The sequence below is a fragment of the Leptodactylus fuscus genome, chromosome 4, assembly GCF_031893055.1.
Source record: "Leptodactylus fuscus isolate aLepFus1 chromosome 4, aLepFus1.hap2, whole genome shotgun sequence".
Lineage (NCBI taxonomy): Eukaryota > Metazoa > Chordata > Amphibia > Anura > Leptodactylidae > Leptodactylus > Leptodactylus fuscus.
In genome coordinates this window covers 133,095,820-133,118,690 of record NC_134268.1, presented here as the reverse complement: position 1 = coordinate 133,118,690, position 22,871 = coordinate 133,095,820, and the positions used below count along the sequence as shown (strand labels likewise).

The window sequence follows — 22,871 nt, the reverse complement described above, 5'->3', positions numbered from 1 at the left end:
GTAGATATTTTAGTCAGATGTTTCTATGGTATACTGATGTCCAATTATATACATTCCATAAGTTTTTAAACTTATTTTTTTTATTTATTTATATTGACAGTTCACCTTGTCAAACTGGATATCAACTTCTAGGCTAAGTGCTAACTGATGGAAACCCATTCTTACCTAATCAGTGCTTGGAGTTTATTTCTATGTTTTTATTTGTCCATCCACTTTTTGCAAATTGACCACAAGTTCTCAATGGGATTGAGATCTGGGAATTTCCCTTGTCATGGACCCAACATTTCAATGTTTTGTTCACTGAGCTGCCTAGTTATTACTTTTGGCCTAGTGCGTGGTCCTCCATCATGCTAGAAAAAACATTGAGTCATCAAATTGCTCCTGGATCATTAGGAAAAGTTGATCATGAACAAGGGTGTAATTATAGAGAGTTCATCAGTAGTAGTTGCTAGTGGGTCCTGGACCTTGAAGGGGCCACATAAAATATGTCACTATTCTACATCACACAATGTAGGTAGGGCTCCCATTACATATTTTGCATTGGGGCCCAGGATCTTCAAATTGCACATATGATCATGGAGGATGTTTAGGTAACATTTATTCATGGCAGTGTTCTTAGGCAAAATTGTGAGGCCACACATGAATAGCCTCAGGATACTTTACTGTTGACATGACACAGGACTCATAGTACCACCATATCATTCACCTGTTCTTTCTTAGTGAAAACATAATGAATGAGAGCTAGTAGGCTCCTTTAGAGTTCCTGAAGGTGTAAAAATGATTGACCACCTTCTTCCGTGGTACAAAAAGAACCATGCCCTTTCAGTTATTAGGTGCTATGAGCATAAAAGGAGAAAACCATTTGGTGTGGCCACCATCCTCTCATGACCTCAACCCTATTGAGAACTTTAGCGTATATTCAAGCAAAAGAGGGTGGGAGCCAGTTCACTTCAAAACAGCAGCTCTAGGAGGCTATTTTGACTTCCTTCAAAGAAGTTCAAGCAGAAACTATCATATCTTGCAGCCATTGAACTATAAGTTCAATGGATACAAGAATTGTGAAAGGGATATCAAAGAAAGTATCCTATGTTAGCATGTAACTTGGCCTGTTAAGTTGGTTTTCATTGAAATAGTTTTTGATTATTGTAAGAATGGCCCCTTAATGCTGCAAATTCAAAAAATTAGTTTCAGTTCGTTAGGACCTATAAAATGCTTATGCTAAACTCTGTTGTGCATAATAATTTGAAACAGTAGATTTAGATTTTTTAATTTGTGGAAAAAAAATTATCGTTGGGAGGTTTGTTCAGTAAAACTTGATTTATACTCTTAACTGTTGAAGATTTTAACATTTTACTGAGTTTCATTTGCATAATGATTTGCGAATCAGAGAAAAATATAATTTGCATGCATAATAATTTGGAACATGGTATATACATCTATCTATGAATCAATACATCTCCATCATCTATGCATCTATCTATGTATCCATCTGTCTATGCATCTACACACCTATGTATCCCTCTGTGCATCTATCAATGCATATAGAGTGCCTTGCGAAAGTATTCGCTTCCCTTGAACTTGTCAACCTTTTGCGACATTTCAGGCTTCAAACATAAAGAAATCAAATTTTAATTTTTTGGGGGTAAGAATCAACAACAAGTGGAACACAATCGTGAAGTGCTCCTTGGGATGTTTAAAGCATGAGAAATCTTTTGTATCCAAATCCGGCTTTAAACTTCTCCACCACAGTATCTCGGACCTGCCTGGTGTGTTCCTTGGTCTTCATGATGCTCTCTGCGCTTTAAACAGAACCCTGAGACTATCACAGAGCAGGTGCATTTATACGGAGACTTTATTATACACAGGTGGATTGAATTTATCATCATCAGTCATTTAGGACAACATTGGATCATTCGGAGATCCTCACTGAACTGAATGGAGTGAGTTTGCTGCACTGAAAGTAAAGGGGCCAAATAATATTGCACACCCCACTATTCAGTTTTTTCTTTGTTAAAAAAGTTTAAAATATCCAATAAATTTCGTTCCACTTCACAATTGTGTCCCACTTGTTGTTGATTCTTCCCCCCCCAAAAAAAAAAATTAAATTTGATATCTTTATGTTTGAAGCCTTAAATGTGGCAAAAGGTTGAAAAGTTCAAGGGGCCGAATACTTTCGCAAGGCATTGTATCTATATATTAATGCATCTGTCTGATACATCTATGCATCTGTCCACAGATCTAAGCATGTATCTAGTTATGCATCTATCATTGTGTCTATCTAGACATTGTTCTATTTATTATTTATTTTTTATAACACCATTAATTGTAAGAGCATACAAAATGAACAAAGTATTTTTTTATACTTACTTTTTTGTACCATAAACTAACTTGGTGACCAAATGGTACAGTGGATAAAGGACCCTGCCCGCAAGGGTTTATAGTCTATCTAATAGGTTGAATCAGAGGTTCGATTGTTACCCGTACAATATTAATGAAGAGCCAGGAAAGCAGAGTGGATGTCATACAATCTCAAAGCACTTTATTCTTTATTCCAGCTTTTGAGCACTCTCAGTGCAATATGAAATATTCAAAATAACTTTATTTTGAGCTCAGATTTAATTAGAGACTGTCTTATGATTTTTTTTTTACTTTTATTGCAGTTCATAGAAGTCTAGGTAGAGGGGAGGGAGAGGAGCAAGTGTATGGGAAACAGAAAGGTATAGACACATATGTCCTAGAGCAGATTACAGTAAAATATTGATTTCATCAGAGCTATATTCAAAACATAAAAACAGTTCAATACTGCTAAACGCTGCTTTCAAATATGCGAAACACTTACTGTAGTTATCTGTACCAACCACCCATCTATTTCTGTTCTCACTCTTTCTCCTCTCATCCTTTTCATGTAGACTTCTATGTAAGGCTGAGTTCACATCTGCGATTGCTCACCATTCAGAGATTCCATCTCCCATTCCGCTTGAAAAATGTGGATAGAAAAGTCTATAATAGTCTATGGGGTCTGCAGGTTTCTGCAGATAACTGCTTTTTAAGCAGATTGGTTTTCCAAGCGGACCCAAAGAACGGAAACCTGAACACAGGTGTGAACCTAGCGTAACCTGAGCAGGAATTAAAACTGGATTCAGTTCTTAAGGTTGCAGCCCCACCTTGCGAAAACGCAATTTTTTTGTTGCAGATTTTGTTGCGTTTTTTTGAGATAAAGTCAATAAGGTGTAGAAAAGGAATAGGAAATATATAGGAGGTTCTTATACTTCTACCTTCTGCTCAATCCATTCCTGGCTTTGGCTCAAAAAACCTCATAAAAAAGCTGCATTTCCACAACATGGGGCCTCAGCATAAAGATGTTTTCACCTGCAGCGATCAACTTTTCTAGTTGTCAGAAGCATATCTGCTGCCCCTCTTTAAGTTATTACTTGAGTAAGAACAGAGCTGTTTCTGGTTCCTTGTGCAGCAATAGTTTCTGGCACTTGGAGGTAGCAGAACAGTTAAACAGTCCTGATTGGATGTTGGACACCACTGAGTTTGGATAGGTAATTAATATAAGAAATGCTGTTGAGTCCAGAAAAACCCTTTAGGATGCAGTGTTGTCAGGACCATTTTAACACATTGGTGGACCCTGTGCAACCATTTTAGCCCCCCCCCCCCATCAAAACCACACCTATCACACCGAACTTAAAATGGCCCCCATATAGTACTGGCCTCATATAATTGGCCATACCCCTTCCCTTATAAATAGTAGCCGCCTCCCCCCTAATAAATAATATGTCCTGTTCACAGCTAACTGCACCCTTATCAATAATAATTATAAGGCAGTCATTATTTATATCCAGGGACTGTTATTTAACTGGGGCTAACATTCCTTTATTATAAATAATAATGCCCCCTTATAAATAATAATTCCTTATCAATAGTGCTCCTTATTACTAATTGTCCTTCCATATAAATAATACCCCCCCCCTTATTATTAATAGTTCTCCCTTCTAAATAGTTCTCTCTTATAAGTAATAGTCCCCATTATCAGTGATAGTCCCCCCTTATAAATAATAGCACTACCTTATAGTTCCCTCTTTTAAATATTAGTCCACATTTATAACTAATAGCCCCCCTTATAAATAATATTTCTCCTTTATTTATACAGGAGAACTATTATTTAAAAGGAGGCGAACTATTATTTATAAGGGAGAACTATTATGTGGGGAAACCTATTTTTAAGGAGGGCTTTTTTAAGAGGGAACTATTGTATGTAAGAGGAAAACTTATTTTTAAGGTGGCTATTATTTATAATATTTCCCCCATTATAATAGCCCCCTTATGAATCATAGTTCTCCCACTATAGATAATACACCCTTATAAATAATGTGTCCATGTTCAGAAATCAGTCCCCCTCAGCTGTAATTGCTCCCCTTGTCTTTAAAACCAAAAAAACTCTTAAAAAAATTTGTACTCACCTTACCACGATCCCCTGGTAACTGGAGCTGCTGACATCTTTTCCTGTCTAGGCTCATGCGCGACGCAGTGACGTCATCAGCTGTGACGGGATGTCTTACACAGACAGTAATGTATGTAAGTATTCTATGACAGAGCAAGGACTTTACAGCTCCTTGTTCTGTCATAGGCTTCAACATAGGTATAGCTAGGGGGTTCAGCCTGGGGGAAACATGTCCAGGTGGGCCCCAACTTAGATATACCGATATTCTCACTATATGATGACCATATAGTGGTATATGTCAGCTCTACACAGGGCTCTGCAGAGTACTTAAGTGAATACAATGCATTAACATTTAGTGACTTACAGGTGACGTCTCATCTAATCGTTCACATTTCCTGTCTCTTCCATCTGGACTGCCATGACCAATTATTTTGATCTCTGTAAAGTTTGTAGCACAGACATCTTTGGCTCCTCACTTTTCAAGGCACATTGTCCTTACCTGCCCACCCATCCTGCTGTTACCCCAATTATAAAATATATAAGATAATGTCCCCATAATGAATAACACACACAAGTGCATAATTAAATTATTAACTTCCCTGTGTACCGCCTTAAATTTGTGTACCTTATTCGTAATTACCTAATTAAAAGGTTAAAAAAAAAAATAAGGAGAATTCTAATACTCAGGACCCCCAGGAACAGCTGTGTGAGTGAACCGTGGTAACTGTGTAACAACCCCCTCTCTGTTTACTTAGTGTCATTAATTTCATAGTGGCCATATCATGTAACTACAGCTTTATCCATGTCTATGTGACAAGATTGTAAATACATCACACTGTCACTATAGACAGATCGCATGCGATATAAACAGCCGCCATGGCCCCTTCATATAGCTGCTCCGTGGGGAGTCACTTATTTCTTATTGATTATTTATTCTGAGGATAGATCATTAATAAAAATGAGCTGGAAAACTCCTTAAGACCGGGGGCCACATGTGGCGGAAAAGAAAAGCACTGTGTTTTACCGTTCCTCCAGAGTGGATTGGATTCTAGCGAATCCCATGCACATACTGTGGAAAAATACACGCAGCGGAAACGCTAGGATTTTCAAAAACGTTGCAGTTTTGAAAATCACAGCGTATCAATCATACCTATGTAAATACTAGCTGTTAACCTATAGGTATAATGGAAGCAGAAAATCCGCAGAGGAAACCTCTGCAGTCCTCCTGTGAAAAGCCTGAGAAAAAAAAATGATGAATTACCGCCACAGTTTTTCCTGCAGTGCTTTTTCGCTGTGACCTGCTACGTGGGGCCCTAATAATGGGGCCTTAATAAAGTTCGACTGACACCTTAATTAAATGAATTGCTCCCTTATATTATGCCCCTGATTCCCCCTGACATAAATACTGCACCCCTAATGACCCTTGATATAAATGACCACCCCCTTATGTTCAGAATGCCCCCTAATGATGGCCTCCTTAAATATCCCCCCTTTTATTCATTATGGCCCCTTATAGCCCTTATAGAAATAACCCCCCTATTGTCCTAATACCTCCTTGTGAATCCTCTCTTATAATTCCCCCTCCTCCTTTATACTATTAAAATACCAACAACTGTGCTAAAGAAAATTAAAAAATTATAAGTTATACTCCCCTACCTGCGATCCCGATGAATGGAGCCTCCTCTTCTTGACCCACACGTGTCCACGCATAGAACATCTGTCTCAGCACAGGTGACATGATGTTATGACGTCATTGCGCTGTCTGTGCCGAGAACAGACATATTCTGTCTGTGATCTCAGGGCATTGTAAAGCTCAAGCCTGAAGTGGCTTGAGGTTTACAAGACAGTTGGGAAATGTGTTTTAACTAGTTCAGTGTCTCCAGACACCGATCTAGTTAAAAGTAAAATTAACATGCATTAACAGCAGCTCTTGGGTGGGCCCCACAAGGTCTTTAGGCCCGGGGCAGCTGTCCCCTCTGCCCCCTCCGATAGCTGAGCCACTGGGCTTCAACTGTATCAATTGATACAGTTGTGAGGGGAGCTCTAGAGGGCAGAAAGTCTGGTGCCCGGAACCGGAGCCCCTGCAGCCATAGGGCCTGATGCAAGTGTAGTGTTTGTTCTATGGTTAAAGCGGCCCTGGGTGTTTTAAATAAATACTTCAATAAAAACTAAACAGAACTGAACTATGTGAATCCAGCTTTATTGAAGACAGATCTATAAGTGAACTGGGCAGTGTATCAGGCAAGGGAGTAGAAAAAGAGCTAGGTAAGAACATTCTTTGCTGATAAGATATAAGGTAAGGTTTGTTGTGTTCACCTGAATTACTGATTTACAAATACTTTATAAATGATATGTATGCGTTCAGAGAATATTGTTCTCACACAGACTTATACAGTCAATTAATATATGCTTTTTGCCTTATTCCTACACAGGTTTTAAAGGAAAAAAGGGTTCAATTGGTTTGCCAGGGTCAAAAGGGAATAAAGGAGATATTGGGCCCCCTGGTCCTCCAGGTATATTAATTTTTTTTATAATTTTGTAATATCTACACTGTATATACAATTTTTCCATTATGTGTATGGTTACACATGTTATTCCATATTAATGAAACTAATTGTTTTGGTTATTGGAACACAGTTTGGTTTTAGGACGTCATGCCACTTTTACAGAGCCGCTGAATTGCCAATAAAGTGGAATCCGCAGACATGTCGCCACATTTTGGACACTACACCACTGAAGGGATTTATCAAGTGGTGTAGTGAGCATTTTTAACCCTTGAGTGTTGCATTTATCTAGTTTCCAGAAATGAACGCGCAGCTGATAATGAAAAGTTAAAAATGATTTTTTCCATAGATATGCCATTTCAGTGCTTGATTTGTTGTGCCCAGCTTGTGTCAGCAGAGACACATGCTCCAAAAACTGTTAAGCGGGTATACTGGGCACAACAGCTTTTGGAGCATTCATCTCTGATACAAGCCAGGCACAACATATTACGCACTGATGTATTCCTGGAAAAACTGTCATTTTCACCTCTTACAATCAGCTTTGTATTCATTTATGGATAATAAGTTATAGCAACACTTGGTAGTTAAAAATGCTTACTGTACCCCTGAATAAATTCCTTCAGGGTGTAGTTTCCATAATGGGGTCACATATCAGGAGATTCCACTTTACTTGCGTTTCAGCTCTGCAAAAGTGTCATGACGTCCAGAAACCAAACCATCCAAGTCTGTGCTTCAAAAACCAAATAGTGCTCCTTTCCTTCTGTGTCTGGCTGTGCTCAAACAGTAGATTATACCCACATGTCATTACATACTTTATCCTGGGTACACCAGAGTCATATATGTGGCATAAACTGCAGTTTGGGCACACAGCAGGGCACAGAAGGGAAGGAGTGCTATGTGGCTTTTGGAGTACAGATTCAGATGTTTGGTATCTGAACGCCATGTCATGTTTGAAGAGCCTGTAAGGTACCAGAAAAGTGGATTCCCCAAAGGAAGGATCCAATTTTGAAAAGTACAAGCCTTAAAGAATTTATCAGGGGGTGTAGTGTCCCTTAGTATCCCAGACATGGATGCACAGCAGATGGTGAAGAGTGAATATGTAAGCTGGGCAGACAACATTACAAACACCAAATTCCCTACTATTTCTGCAGTAGTTCCTATTATTAAAGAGGAGGAGGGTCACTTCTGGTATATTTTCCCTCATAACCTCTAAATCTCGGGTGTCCCCTGATATACACTCCCACAGCTTATATATTCCCATCCTGCCACAGCTAGTTGTGTTCTAATTATTTGGTGATTTATGGCAGAACCCCTTACATGCCACGGTCATGTTTGACCGCCTCATTCAAGGCATTAAAACCTCCCATCAAAGCTCAGCTCCATCCGGAGGTTTTGGAAAAGGGTAACAACTAACACCTGCTTCTAGTGCTGCCCGCTCATATAGTGAGCGAGTGGCAGTCCTTGCACGTAGTATTATGTCCTGGTGTACGAAGTCCCGGGCACCCAGGATGTAATAGTACGTCCAAGGTCATTAAGAGGTTAAGCATACCTAGAATAAGCACATGTTTATCCTAAGATAAAATGATAATAATATAAGGACAGACTAGACGTACCACGTGGTCTTTTTCTACCGTTAGTCTTCTATGTTGCTATAGTGTCATACCAAATATTGACTTGATTTAAATTTCTCTTTTGGCATTAATTTAACATTTTGTTAATTGACAAAAATAAACTTTTAATACATTTATTTTTGAAAATATTCTTATATTGTAGCACTTTTCCACAGTCCTGTAAGTATCACATTGGAGCAGGTTTACTAATACTGTCTAAAAGTTAGAAAGTGCAAACTTTGACAAGAATGCACTTACTACACCAAATTTAGCACAGTGGCAGATATAAAACTGGCGCATTTTTACACTGTAGCATTTAACATTACACCAGCGTGACTAAAACACATAATGTATGTAGTATAAGGCATGTATCCAGTTTTTGGCACAAATTATGACATACTTTTGCCAAATTTTCATTGGTAAATCTGCCCACTGTGTATACCAATAGAGAGAAAGTGATACATTTTTAGTTTTAAATAATTAAAGCACTTGATTGAAAAAAACTTGATTTCTTTCAGGCTATGCTATGAGTTCTCAATACTTGGACCATCTTCTTTTGAAGGTATGTCGAAATAACAATTTTGGTAGGGTACTTTCTATTTACGTGACCGATATCGTATTAGTTTTGGTACCTTTTTTTCCCTTTAGGCTACATACACATAAATGAACATTGTAAAAAAAAAAATGGCATTGGAAAACAGATGCAACATCTTTTTTTTAAAGGCCATGCATCTGTGGAGTAGCTGTCTTCACGGACCCATTATAGATTTGATTCTATTGATGGATCAGTGAAAATGGACAAAAACAAGACTTGCAAGTCTGCGTAAACAAACCATCACAAAGATGGACATAGGGATCGCCCCACTGTAATTAATGTGTTCTAAAAATGGCCATGTAATGGCGTTACAAAAACTGCCATTTTTCACTGTTGTGTGCATGAAGCCTTATTATTTCTTCCTTTATGGTATTTTCTGTTTGTTTTCCTTCCATTTTTCTTTGTGTTATTTTCACTGCTCTCCAAAAGGGAACCTTCTTTCGCAGTTTTATGCTATCATTGGTAAATGAGGATGAGGGAATATTATATATTAGTGAAATATATCATGTGCTTTATTTTTGAAATTTTGTTGAAGGCAAATATGTGGTTTCATATAAAACATTTTATCAAAATGTTGCAAAATATTAATATTTAAAAATGATATAAAATGATGCCTAGAAATATTTTTCCAGTTGTTATTCCTACAGTATAAGATAATCCTTTAATAGTCCCACAATGGGGAAATTTCAGTGATACAGTTTCATAGATGGTACAGTAGTATATAACAAGAGAGAAAACACATACAAGCTCATGGCAGATAGAGAAATACTAAGAATCATAGGAACAAAAAAAGAAAGAAACAAAGACACGCTGCAGGATCATTTAGTTCTCTGTGAGAAGTTATGTTAATAATACAGCCCGACCATGGTTGGAGGACATGAGGGATTGGAGTCACAGCATGTAGATATAACAGACAGAAATGGGGTTTTTGCAGAGGTGGGGGACATATGCAGCTATCATGATAACATGTGGTAGTTCCTTTGGTAGGTGGTGAGATCTCATGCTCACAGCTGATAGTTCGGTATCTTGAATCAGCGCTATTGTCCATTAACCACAAAAAAAATGCCCCAAATGTCCTTCATCACAAGCCCTCCTCCTCCTTTCTTCTTACCACTGTGTTCTACTGCCCAGAGAAGTCTGAAGCCATCCAGGTATACATGGTGCTGCTCTCTTGCCAAGCTTCCATAAACTCATGGGGTAGGTGGGTGATGGTAGGTTCCCAGGCTGTAACAGAGTCCCACGTGTCCACAGTAAAAAGAAAGAAATACCAGTCAGCTGTAGCATCTTCACAAATCAGTAGACTCCAGAAATCATGTCTTTGAAAGAAGAAGTCCACACTTTCCTGTAGGTCTCTCCTCCATGCCGCATCACCCTATTTACATAAACAGACGCTGTTTAGAGATTCAACAATGTGTAAAGTGTGCATCTAAAAGGACTGTCTTTTACGTAGTAAAGCAATCCAATTGCCACCCCTGCTAGGTGCAGGGATATGTTCTATAACCTGGAAATGTAACTAGAATATGCTATGCACAAACGTATAAAAAATGAGAATGTATTAGTAGAGCATTCATTCTGTTCCAAATAGTAGACTTGTTTGTTGAGATGCAGTCTCATATAATTTGGGTGGTTTCACCAACATGTACTAAAATGCTACAACATTCAATAAGACAAACTGTGAAACAAAATATTCACTGAATAGAGATATCGATCTCCCAACTTGAAAACAATTCACACAAAAAAGTGTGGAGAAACAAATACTAAAACTTCGATTTTAATATATAGCAATTAAAAAATGTAAATAAGTAGCTTGTCGACACCACAACAGCAAACAAAAGATCAGGGAATAGGTGCATATCAAAATATTACACAGGGAAACGTAGGGAAACTGTCTTGGTCACACACAGTAAATCTGAGACAGGGATGCTATCTAGGTCATATAATGTGAATCTGACCGTACACTGATATTATCCCTATCAATTAATCCCTTCCTATCAAGATACAATTTAGATAGTGATGCTGCAAACGTGATGGAGGTCCAGCAATAGCACATTTTTATTCATATTGTCCTGTGTTAAAATGTTTAGATGGTATTAATTTTAATAAACTAAATATCCCACAAACTACTGTTTGCATTTACTAGGGTGAAAAGGGTTTTTCCAATGGTGGTTATTTCATGCAAGCACCTTCTGGACCACCAGGCAGACCAGGAGAAAAGGTAAGATTTTTTTTTTTTCTTCTCAGACACAAAAGCTTACTGTACACAGTAGATTTGTGTTGACTGGAATGGCTGATTTCTGCCTTTTCAGCTGATGATTGGGCATATAAATACTACAAACAGTCTTAGACAATGGAAGATGACAGACTTTATTCTGCCAAAAGAATATTGTGGATTTGTAGAAAAAATGCGTTTGTGCGATTTTCTTACCGGATTTGTTTTTGCGGCATGTACTATGCAGCCAAAATGAAACGTCACCTATATTCTATGTTACGATACGATTCCAAGGATACCAAATTTATATGGTTTTAGTTACATTTTAACCCCTTAACAAAGCGAATCCCCACAATGTACAAAGAATCAAAAGAGAAATCAAACAGCTCAAAAAAGAGATAATCAAGAAAAAACAAGGGAGGGAGATAACCACACAAAAAAAAACAAGGAAAGAACACGAGGGAAGGTGCAGTACATGTACCAGGGAGACCAGATAGAGCGGAAAGCATCCAGAGTATTATTAAAGGTGGCGGTCAGATATTCAAGGCTCCGTACATCCCTTATACGAGCTAGAAGCTCCAGACCAGATGGATGAGTCACATTCTTCCAGTTTGTAGCTATGAGAGTTTTGGCTGCAGTGCATACATACAGGAAGAGCCAAGAAGTCTTACTACCCAGGTACCTGGGAGGGAGGTTCAGGAGGTAAACTAAGGGATCAAGAGGGACCCCTTGCAGAAATAGACTGCCTGTAAAAGATCTATCCTCTCTCCAGAAGCCCAGGCTAAGAGGGCAAGTTCAAAAAATATGATACAGGGTACCTATCGCAGTGCCACATCACCAACAGCCTGGAGGAACCGCCGGGTTGAAAGCATGGAGGAGAGCGTGAATGTGGTACCAATGCTTTAGAAGTTTGTACTGGGTCTCCCGAAAGGTCACACACTGGAAAGACTTCTGCGCCCTAGACCATACAATCTGCCACTGTCCCACGGAAATAGGCCTACATAACGCCTCCTCCCATCTAGACATATAGCAATGGCCAACAGGCGAGGCAGTCGCCAAAGAAGCCAAAATCTGTTAAATAGAGGAAATAAGACCCCTGGTGGACGTTCCTGCACAACAGATCCTCTCGACAGCTGTAGGGAGGGACAGCCGAGAGGACCCATGGAGGGAACGGACAAAATAAGATAAGATAATCCTTTAATAGTCCCACAGTGGGGAAATTTTAGTATGTTACAGCAGCATAGTAATACAGATACAGGATAATACACAGTAATATATTATGGAAGTAGACACACACAAGCTGAGAAGAGAAGATATACTAGGAGTCCATAGCAGCTAAGGAACAGAAGAAAGAAGGAAGACATCATAATCATTAGTTTTCTGTACGGAGTGATCTTAGCTTGGTCTGATGTAGATTATACAGCCTGATCGCGGTTGGAAGGAAAGACTGGCAATAGCACTCCTTCTCACACTTGGGGTGAAGCAGACGGTCACTTACAGTGCTGCTAAGTGCCATCAAGGTCTCATACATGGGGTGGGATTTGTTGTCCCGCATGGAGCTCACCACTGACTGTCTCCTTTTGTCACCCACCACCTGTACTGGGTCCAGGGGGCACCCCAGGACAGAGCTGGCCCTTCTGATCAGCCTGTCAAGTCTATTTCTGTCCCTGGTTGATATACTGCTCCCCCAGCAGGCCACACCGAAAAAGATGGCTGAAGCAACCACAGAGTTGAAAAAGGCCCTAAGAAGTGGCCCCTGGACTCCGAAGGCCCTCAACCTCCTGAACAGAGCCTTTCTGTGCAGTGCCTCCAGGTGATCAGCCCAGTCTAGTTTATTATTGAGGCGCACACCTAGATACTGATAGGTCCTGACTATCTCAATGCATGTCCCTTGGATCTCCACCGGGTTTGGAGCACTTCTCCGTTAACTAAAGTCCACCACCATCTCCTTGGTATTCCCAACATTAATCCTGAGGTGGTTCTGCTGGCACCACCAAAGTGAACCATCTGGGAATAGTGGAGCCACTCAGTGGTCGTGAGATTCAGGCTGGCCGTAAGGTCAGCAAAGGGCCTGAGCTCCAATGACACAGGGTCAACCATATCTGCTATGCGATAGAGGCCTGCTGCTGACCAAACCCTGACCATGGCAGAAGACAAGCTATCTGGGAGGAGAGGGTTATATAAAATAGACACCATCGAGGAGAGAGGGGACATCAGGGAAAAACGGACACTGCAGGCAGACCAAATGGACCGCGTGAAGTGGATGGGGCCAAGTAATTAGGGGGAAGTGGGTGTGGGAGGGAGCCAACCCATAAGAACACATTGGGGTGCATAGGCGCCAACCAGAGCTGTTCGATCTCCACCCACCTAATATACGCTGGAATAGCAGCCCAAAAAGGGATGCAGTGCAGACGGGTTGTCCAATAATAGTGCAAGAGATGTGGGACGGCCAGACCCCCAGACTCCCTCCCTTCCAACATAACAGAACGGGGGATATGATGACGCTTACCTTGCTAGGTCAGCCCAGGGGACTGCAACCGGCAGCGTCTCAAAGTACTATAATAACTGTGAGGAGGGTCATTTTAACCACAGCAATTCTCCCAAGAAAAGAGATGGGCAGGGGTTGCCATTTATCCAAGAGGGCTCTCAACTCACAGAACAGCCTAGGGTAGTTCACAGAGTACAAGGTGGAATAGGAGGAGGATATCTGAATCCCTAGATATCGGATGGAGGACGTTCGCCATTGAAAATCGTAATTCCCATGGAGAAGATCCCGAGGGACGTTGAGGGGGAGCGCTTCCGTCTTACAGGGATTCACCTTATACCCTTAGAAGCGGCTATAGGTCTCTAGCAAATGTAGCATATTAGGAAGGGTGGTATGAGAGGTGAGGGTGAGAAGTACATCATCCACGAATAGGGATACTTTGAATTCCCTATTACCCGGACATCAGGGTCCCTCTGTATCTTAACCACCAGAGGTTCAATACATAAGGCAAAAATAAGGGGAGAGAGGGAGCAGCCCTGCCTAGTGCCATTGCGTATGGAAAAGGAGGACAAGGAGGCATGGGGAAGTTTGACCGTCGCTGTAGGATGGGAGTAGAGAGCTTGAATTGCTGTGAGAAAGGGTCCCTTAAACCCAAAGGCCTTCAATGTAGCCTGCATAAATGACCAATCTAAACGGTTAAAGGCCTTCTCGGCGTCTAGACTCAGTAAGAGGGCTGGAGTAGAGTAATGGTTAGCCACCTCAACTAGATCCACGGTCCTTCTGGTGTTGTCACAACCCTGACGACAGGGAACGAAACCCACCTGGTCCTTATGGATAAGAAGAGGAAGCCAAACATTCAACCTGTTAGCTAAAAGCTTAGTAAAGATCTTCAGGTCTGTATTAAGGAGGGCGATCGGGTAATAACTAGCACAGTCCTGAAGATCCTTAGGAAAAATATTTTTATAGATTTGTAGACTGGGCGTTTTCGGACACAGGGATACCTAATGTGTATGTGTTTCACAGTATTTAAGTACTTTTATATGTGTTCTAGGGAAAGGGGGGTGATTTGAATTTTTAATACTTTTTGAGTAGTTTTTGTATTTTTTGTTTACTTTTTTAAAAAAATTTTTTTGCATTTATTAGAACCCCTAGGGGTCTTGAACCCCAGGGGGTCTGATCACTAATGCAATGCATTGCAAAAAATTGTAATTTCTTTTGCAGGCTGCATAGAGCAGCCTGCAAAAGAAATTCACTGCAGACAGGCTGGGGAGCCTTTACAAGGCTCCCGGTTATCATGCAAACATGACGTCGGCCCTGGCGCTTTCTCCAGGTGCCGGCAATCACCAGCAAAATGGCGGCACCCATGTGCCGCCGGGAGAATGTTGCCTCGGTCATCTTTGACTGTTTCACCAGAAGGGTTAATGCCCACGATCAGTGTACGCATTAGCACTTGGTCTCTGCTGTTTGATACAGCAGAGACCAAGCGGCTGTGGCAGCCGCCCGACTCCTGGGCAGCTGCCATAGTTAAACACCCGGCATCTTTTTCAAGTAAATATAAAAATATTGATCAATGTTTACCATTAACATGAAGTTCAATGTATCAGGAAAAACAAACTAAAAATCACTAGTTTACGTTAAACCATCTCAAAGTTACTGCCCTAGTGACACATGAGGCTCGGTCATTAAGGGGTTAAAATCCATGGAGTACAGTAGAATACCACTAGCAGTCTTCCACTCTACCCCATCCCCATGAATTTTATTTAATGTAACTGAAATGGAATTTTGATCTATTTGTTGAAGTGCTAGACACACAGCAGATTTTTACATGTTATTGTCTACTACAGTTCTTGTTCATGGTTAACTTTTTATATACAGCTTTCTTGTTATATATATTTTTTTAAAAGCATCCATGTGTTGTAAATGTTGTCATGCTTTTCATTACATTATATATTTCTATAGGGTCAAAAGGGAGATACTGTTATTGGTCTACCAGGTCCACCTGGACTACCAGGGCCTCCAGGTTATGGTATAATGGGTCCACCTGGAAAGCCAGGTCCTCCTGGACCACCAGGACCACCAGGACCACCATCAATATTTGGATCAGGTTGGTAACCTACAATATAATATAAATTGATATGTGTTAGTAGTTGTATTTTTGCTTTTTTCCTGAAGAAAGTGTTTTTTCTCAAACATATGTATCAAGAAATATTTCTAGAATGCATAGTCACTGCCACCACTGATTTGGCTCAGTGGAAACCTAATTCACATATACAGATGTCGCTTCAACAATCAGACACAAAACGCCTCAAAAAGGTAATGGGTTCAAAGGGCAACACAAAGCAATCCTTAAATGTAACAATTTAATACACAAATTGTATTAAAGGGTAAGGAACATGGTAATCTTTTGTTGGAGATGGACATACCGACCTCTCTTAGCTGGCTCCATAGATGCGACATCAGTGATAAAGTATCATTATATCAATGACAGTCTCTTTATCTTGTGCTTAGCCACACCTCCCTGCCCCCCTCCTCTGACTGCTTGAGATGGGGGATGACAACTCATCCTTATCTGGGAAAAAAGATACCGTTTCCTTACCTTAGAGAGCTGTGTGTCTCTGCTGACTCTGGAGGTCAGCCCAGGGACACCCTCCCTTGGTTTCTCAGGGCACTACACCCCTTCTCCTCTCTGTGCAAAGGTTCAAAACTTCATGAAACAAAATTTGGTTGTGCACAGCCAGAGAAAGCAATTTTCCCTCTGACCACTTTCCTATTGTATACACACAAACCACTGAGATATTTTGATAACACAAACATAAACACAACATTCACTAAAATTATGTATACTATACATATCCACCCCATTCTGATTTTTTTCCAGCTTCCCAATACATACAGAGTAATAAATAGTAGCATCATGAAGAACAATTTGCCCCCAAACATTAAGTCTTCATATGGCTCTGAGAACGCAAAAATAAAAAAAAGTTATGGGTTTTAGAAGATACAGAGTCAAAAACAAAAATCGAAAAATGGCACTGACGGAAAGGGGTTAAAAATAACACAAAATTGTTTAAGGGGAACACCTAGAATCAAATTATGTATGTCATTTAGAATTTTGTGCTTGGTGACAGATCCTCTTTAAGGCTAAAGCCCCAGGTAGCGGGCTGCAGCTAAAAAGTGCTGAGGGAAAAATCACGGTGGAAACGCATGGCATTTTTTGCAACAGCAATTTTCAGTTTTCTTCTGCAGACTTTCTGCTTTCATTATACCTATATGGAATCCACTAGTGTTTCTGTAGATATAAATGACATGCTGCGATTTGCAAAAATGCAGTAGTTTTTTTTAAATCACAGCATGTCCGCTGTGGATATTTTTCTGCAATGTGTGGATGGGATTAGCCAGTATCTCATCCACTTTGCAGGTACTGTAAAAAGCTGCAGTTTTGCCTTTTTTCATTTATGCTACATGGGGCCCTGGCCTAAGGGATGTTATTTTCCTATATTTATAAACATATAACTAAATTTCTGCTGTCTATTCTTTACACCCGCCCAAAAGACTGGACCACTCTATACAAAATTTGGCACATATCGTGTTTCCCCGAAAATTAGACAGTGTCTTATATTAAATTTTGGTCCTAAAGATATACTATGTCTTATTTGCAGGGAATGCCTTGTTTTATATTTGTCTGCTGCTGCCACCACTGTGCTATGCTGAGATGTGTTTGCTGCACAAAGACTGTATGAAGAAAAACATTGCAACCGGCTGAACGCTGTGTGCGGTGCTCCGTGTGCACAGTAAAGTCGGCTACTGCTGTGATACTGTACATTGTATCCATTGTTCCTGCTGCTGTGGGATGAGCTGAGAGAGTGGACCCCCCCGTCCCATACGATGCTTAGTGTATGCACAGCAGGCATCTCCCAGCTCATGCTACAGCAGCAGGAACCGTTTATACAACGTATCGCAGCAACGTCAGCAGCCGGCATACCTGTGCACACGGAACTTCGCGCACATTGTTCAGCCGGCTGCAATGTTTTTCTTCATACAATCTTTGCGCAGAAATATTATTATTATTTGGTGATGTCTTACTTTCGGGGGTGCCTTATATTAGGCAAATCAACAAAACCTCTGCTATGTCTTACTTTCGGGGGATGAAATATAAATTTCCTAAGATTCCAGACTACATTTCAGATTTTTAGAACCTACTGTTCGCAACATAATCACAAAAGCAAGTTAGCCCCACTGGCTTAATATCAAATATCATGACATATATTAGCCAACAGAAGCTCTCAGACCACTCATTCTTAATAAACTCTCTGACATATACCATCATCAGAGGATTGCAACACTCATGTTCTCTTGTATCCGCTATTATCAGTGGACAGCAGTGACCCAGTGGCAGAGTTTAGAGGTTGCACCAGCTTATGAGGCCATACAGTGACCGAGTGGCAGAGTGTGGAGGTTGCCGCAGCCTTTTGAGGCCTTACAGGGACCTAGTGGCAGATGGGGAGGCAGCAGAAGCATGAAAAGACCATACAGTGACCCAGTGGCAGAATGTGGAGGTTGCAGCAGCCTTATGAGGTCATACAGTGATCTAGTGGCAGAGCACAGAGGTTACAGCAGCTTTAAGAGGCCATACAGTGACCCAGTGGCAGTGTGGAGGTTGCAGCAGCCTAATAAGATCATGTGACCCAGTGGCAGATTGTGGAGGCTGCAGCAGCGTGAGTAGGCCACAGAATGGCAAGTCAATATAAAGTGGAGGTAGCAACAGCCTTAGAAAGCCACACAGTGACCCAGTGGTAGAGTTTGGAAGTTGCAGCAGCCTTATGAGGCCATACTGTATGAGGCAGTACTGTACTGCAAAATGACATGTAATTTTATACTTGGAACAAAACGGTGAATATGCCCCTTATCTGGTTCCCCACTAATAAACACCTGTAATAATAAGAATAACCACTAACTGCAGAGATTAGTGGCTACAAATTATTGATTTTTGTCACCACTGTATTCAGAAATGGCCTTTAATTGTGTACTCTGCACATAATGGCTAATATGTCCCTTATTTGTTTCCCAGCTAATAAATACTTTTAAATAAGTGCTAGAGTAGACGCTAAATGCAGAGATTATTGTCTAAGAATTATTGATTTTTGCCACAACTGTATTGAGAAATGGCCTGTGATTGTATAATCTAAACATAATTGCTAACAAGCTATTATAATAATTTAATAATTATTATAATTATTATAATAATTTCCTTCCCCACTAATATGCGCCTTTAAAAAGGTGTGAGAACAGATGAGCTCAGGTATTAGTAGATGATAATTCACTATTTCTTGCTGTACTGCACTGTAAAAGGCTTGTTGTGTTCCACCTTGAACAAACAAGTATGAGCAGGCATGTCAAACATGCGGCCCGCGGGCCACATGCGGCCCTTTACAGGCATATCTGCGGCCCGCACAAAAGTCTCAAACTTTGTCTCTAAGAGACAAAATTTGAGACTTTTTTGCAGGCCGAAGAGGTGCAATACTCTCGCGGCTACTCGCTACTACACGCTGTTGTGTATACGTGATGTGACGTGATGACGCCCCCAGTAGCACCCTCCTATGTATGCTCATTCATTTGAGCCGACAGCGGAGGGGAAAGCCACGACCGCGATGGTCGCGGCAGGCGGGTTTTGACCAGAGAGAGATGTGGCTTGCCGCGTCTCTCTCGGTGTCAAAACCCGCGCGGGCAGTTCACGTGTGAACTAGCTCGAGAGAGAGTGCGGCGGGGGAGCGAGAAGAAGGTCGTCGGAAAAGGTAAGTTGTGTGTACGCATAGAGGTGGAACGTGAAACTGAGGGCAGATGAAGGAGGGGACGGCATGATACTGGGGGACAGAGATGGGGGGACATGAATCTGGGGGCAGAGATGGGGGACATGAATCTGGGGCAGAGATGGGGACCATGAATCTGGGGGCAGAGATGGGGGGACATGAATCTGGGGACAGAGATGGGACATGAATCTGGGGGCAGAGATGGAGAGGACATGAATCTGGGGGCAGAGATGGGGGACATGACACTGGGGGCAGAGATGGAGAGGACATGAATCTGGGGGAAGAGATGGGGGACATGAATCTGGGGCAGAGATGGGGGACATGAATCTGGGGGCAGAGATGGGGGACATGAATCTGGGGGCAGAGATGGGGGGACATGAATCTGGGGGCAGAGATGGGGAACATGACACTGGGGGCAGAGATGGCGAGGACATGAATCTGGGGGCAGAGATGGGGGGGACATAAATCTGGGGGCAGAGATGGAGGGGACATGAATCTGGGGCAGAGATGGGGGGACATGAATCTGGGGGCAGAGATGGGGGGACATGAATCTGGGGGCAGAGATGGGGGGACATGAATCTGGGGGGCAGACATGGGGGGACATGAATATGGGGGGCAGAGATGGGGGGATATGAATCTGGGGGGCAGAGATGGGGGATATGAATCTGGGGGGCAGAGATGGGGGGATATGAATCTGGGGGGCAGAGATGGGAGGGACATGAGTCTGGGGCAGAGATGGAGGAGACATGAAACTGGGGCAGAGATGGAGGGGGGACATGAATCTGGGGGCAGAGATGGGGGGACATGAATCTGGGGGCAGACATGGGGGGACATGAATATGGGGGGCAGAGATGGGGGGGATATGAATCTGGGGGGCAGAGATGGGGGATATGAATCTGGGGGGCAGAGATGGGGGGATATGAATCTGGGGGGCAGAGATGGGAGGGACATGAGTCTGGGGCAGAGATGGAGGAGACATGAAACTGGGGCAGAGATGGAGGGGGGACATGAATCTGGGGGCAGATATGGGGGGACATGAATCTGGGGGCAGATGAAGGGTGTATATGTAAACAGATAATTTTCTTTTATGAAACTAACAAAATCTTCATAGAGAACAAGGCTGACTGATCACAACTTATAATCTAAAAAAGATTGAAAAAAATGATAGCAAATAAATGTTTAGTTTTTAATTGCTGTATTTTTGTTAAATATATTAGTTGCTGTTATATATTACTACTTCATATCTTGTTTTCATGACTGCTGTTAAAATACGTGTGTGACATTAGCTGCTATGTGCGGCCCTCGCAACAACCTCTTGTTACTCATGTGACCCTCGGGGTACCCTGAGTTTGACATGCCTGAGTATGAGTAATGAGCAGCAGTATACTCTGAACACAATGGCTAATAAGTAGAGATGAGCAAACAGTAAAATGTTTGAGATTCGATATTCATTTCGAGTCTATGGGGGGAAAATGCTCGTTTCAGGGGTAGGCAACGTTCAAATTATACTTACCAAGTCCACAAGTGAGGGTCGGGCTGGATCCTCCGAGAAGTCTTCTCCATGCATCGTCCCCGCGGCATCTTCCGGCTCTGAATTCACTCTGCCAGGCATCGGGCCTGGGCAGAGCCGACTGCGCATGTCCGCACTACAAGCGGGTATGCGCAGTCGGCTCTGCCCAGGCCCAATGCCTGGCAGAGTGAATTCAGAGCCGGAAGACGCTTCAGGGAAGCTGCAGGGAGAAGACTTCTAAAGGTAGGAGAAGAACCAGCGTTGATTCGCCGACAGTATAGCATTTGGCCAATCAATGCTGGTTCTGCATCGAACTTTTCCATTCGAATAGCGAGTGGTACTCGATCGAGTACGAGTATTTCGAATACCGTAGTATTCGATCGAATACCTACTCGATCGAGTATTACTCGCTCATCTCTACTAATAAGCCCCTAGTTTCTTTCCCCAATAATAAACCCCTTTAAAAAGGCATGAGAAAATATGAGTGCAGGTATTAGTCGATAATAGTTTTAAGATAAAAAAGATAAAGATCCCCAATTCTAACAAGGACTACAAAATCCCAGGTACCTTCACCTGCAGCACACCTAATGTAGTGTATTTAATAATATGAATTATCCAAAAAATTCCGAATAATATGTTATTAATCTATTCAACTTATCACAAGCCACCAAATGGGATAGAAATATTAATTATAAAACATAACTTTTAATAAATATGCATTAATAACAATCCTAAAAGGCAGGGGAAGGAAAATCTTGTACCAATATATGCTGTGCAAACAATAGAAAGTTTCCAGTCAGGCCATTTACCAATAGGGGAATGGATCTGAGTTAGGTTTAGAGGGCTATATAGCAATCCCTACCGCTTCCTAGTGTGTGTCTGTTACTTTATCTGTTACCTCTATACCCTGGGCCACTCTTATCTTGGAACTATCTGATTATGTACCAGTTTGTTACTATGAGCAACCTCCCATCTAGAATGGCATTACACGCAACATCATCTGATTGGTGAATGTTACTGGTTTCATTTTTTTGGAGGCTGCCGTGCCTATGTGATTTCTATTGTTTGCACAGCATATATTGGTAAAAGATTTTCCCTCCCCTGCCTTTTAGGATTGTTATTAATGCATATTTATTAAAAGTTATGTTTTATAATTAATATTTCTATTCCACTTGGTGGCTTTTTATTTAATAATATGCACCAAATGCCCCATTGGAGGCCTGTATATTGGAGAGACTGGTCAGAAACTTGTGGATGAACTCACTCCGCCACACAATTAGAGAGCAAAGAATGGACCTTCTCATGCCAAAACATTTTTGCAATCAAGATCACAATATCAGCAATGACATGAAAATTTTGGTTTTAAGGGGAAACTTCAAATATAAGTAAGAGAGAAGGATTTATGAGTACAAGCTGATGACCCTGTTTCACACACTCCAGAAGGGGTTGAATCTGTCACACGGTTTTATGGCCTTTTACAGGAATCATGACTGATCAAAAGCACTCTTTGAACTGATAAGGACCTTGTGAACTCATGAATAGTTTACTTTTATGTACCAATTACCATCCACCCTCCCACCTAACATTATATTCCTATGCGTCTCTTTTTACACAAATATGCATCCTTCAGAAATTGTTTTTAAATATACCTGAGGAAGAGGCCGAGAGCCTTGAAAGCTTGTAATCTGTCATCATTACTAGTTA

At 41.4% G+C, this 22,871-nt stretch overlaps 1 protein-coding gene across 1 annotated transcript in view; it reads left to right on the top strand.

The window, feature by feature from the left end:
* COL15A1 (collagen type XV alpha 1 chain) overlaps nt 1-22,871 on the top strand; it is a 257,018-nt gene that overhangs the window by 211,501 nt on the left and 22,646 nt on the right. The window contains exons 29-32 of the mRNA XM_075271081.1: nt 6,880-6,960; nt 9,080-9,123; nt 11,297-11,371; nt 15,810-15,954. Of these exons, the coding sequence (XP_075127182.1) occupies nt 6,880-6,960; nt 9,080-9,123; nt 11,297-11,371; nt 15,810-15,954 (345 nt within the window). The remainder of the gene's footprint in view (nt 1-6,879; nt 6,961-9,079; nt 9,124-11,296; nt 11,372-15,809; nt 15,955-22,871) is intronic.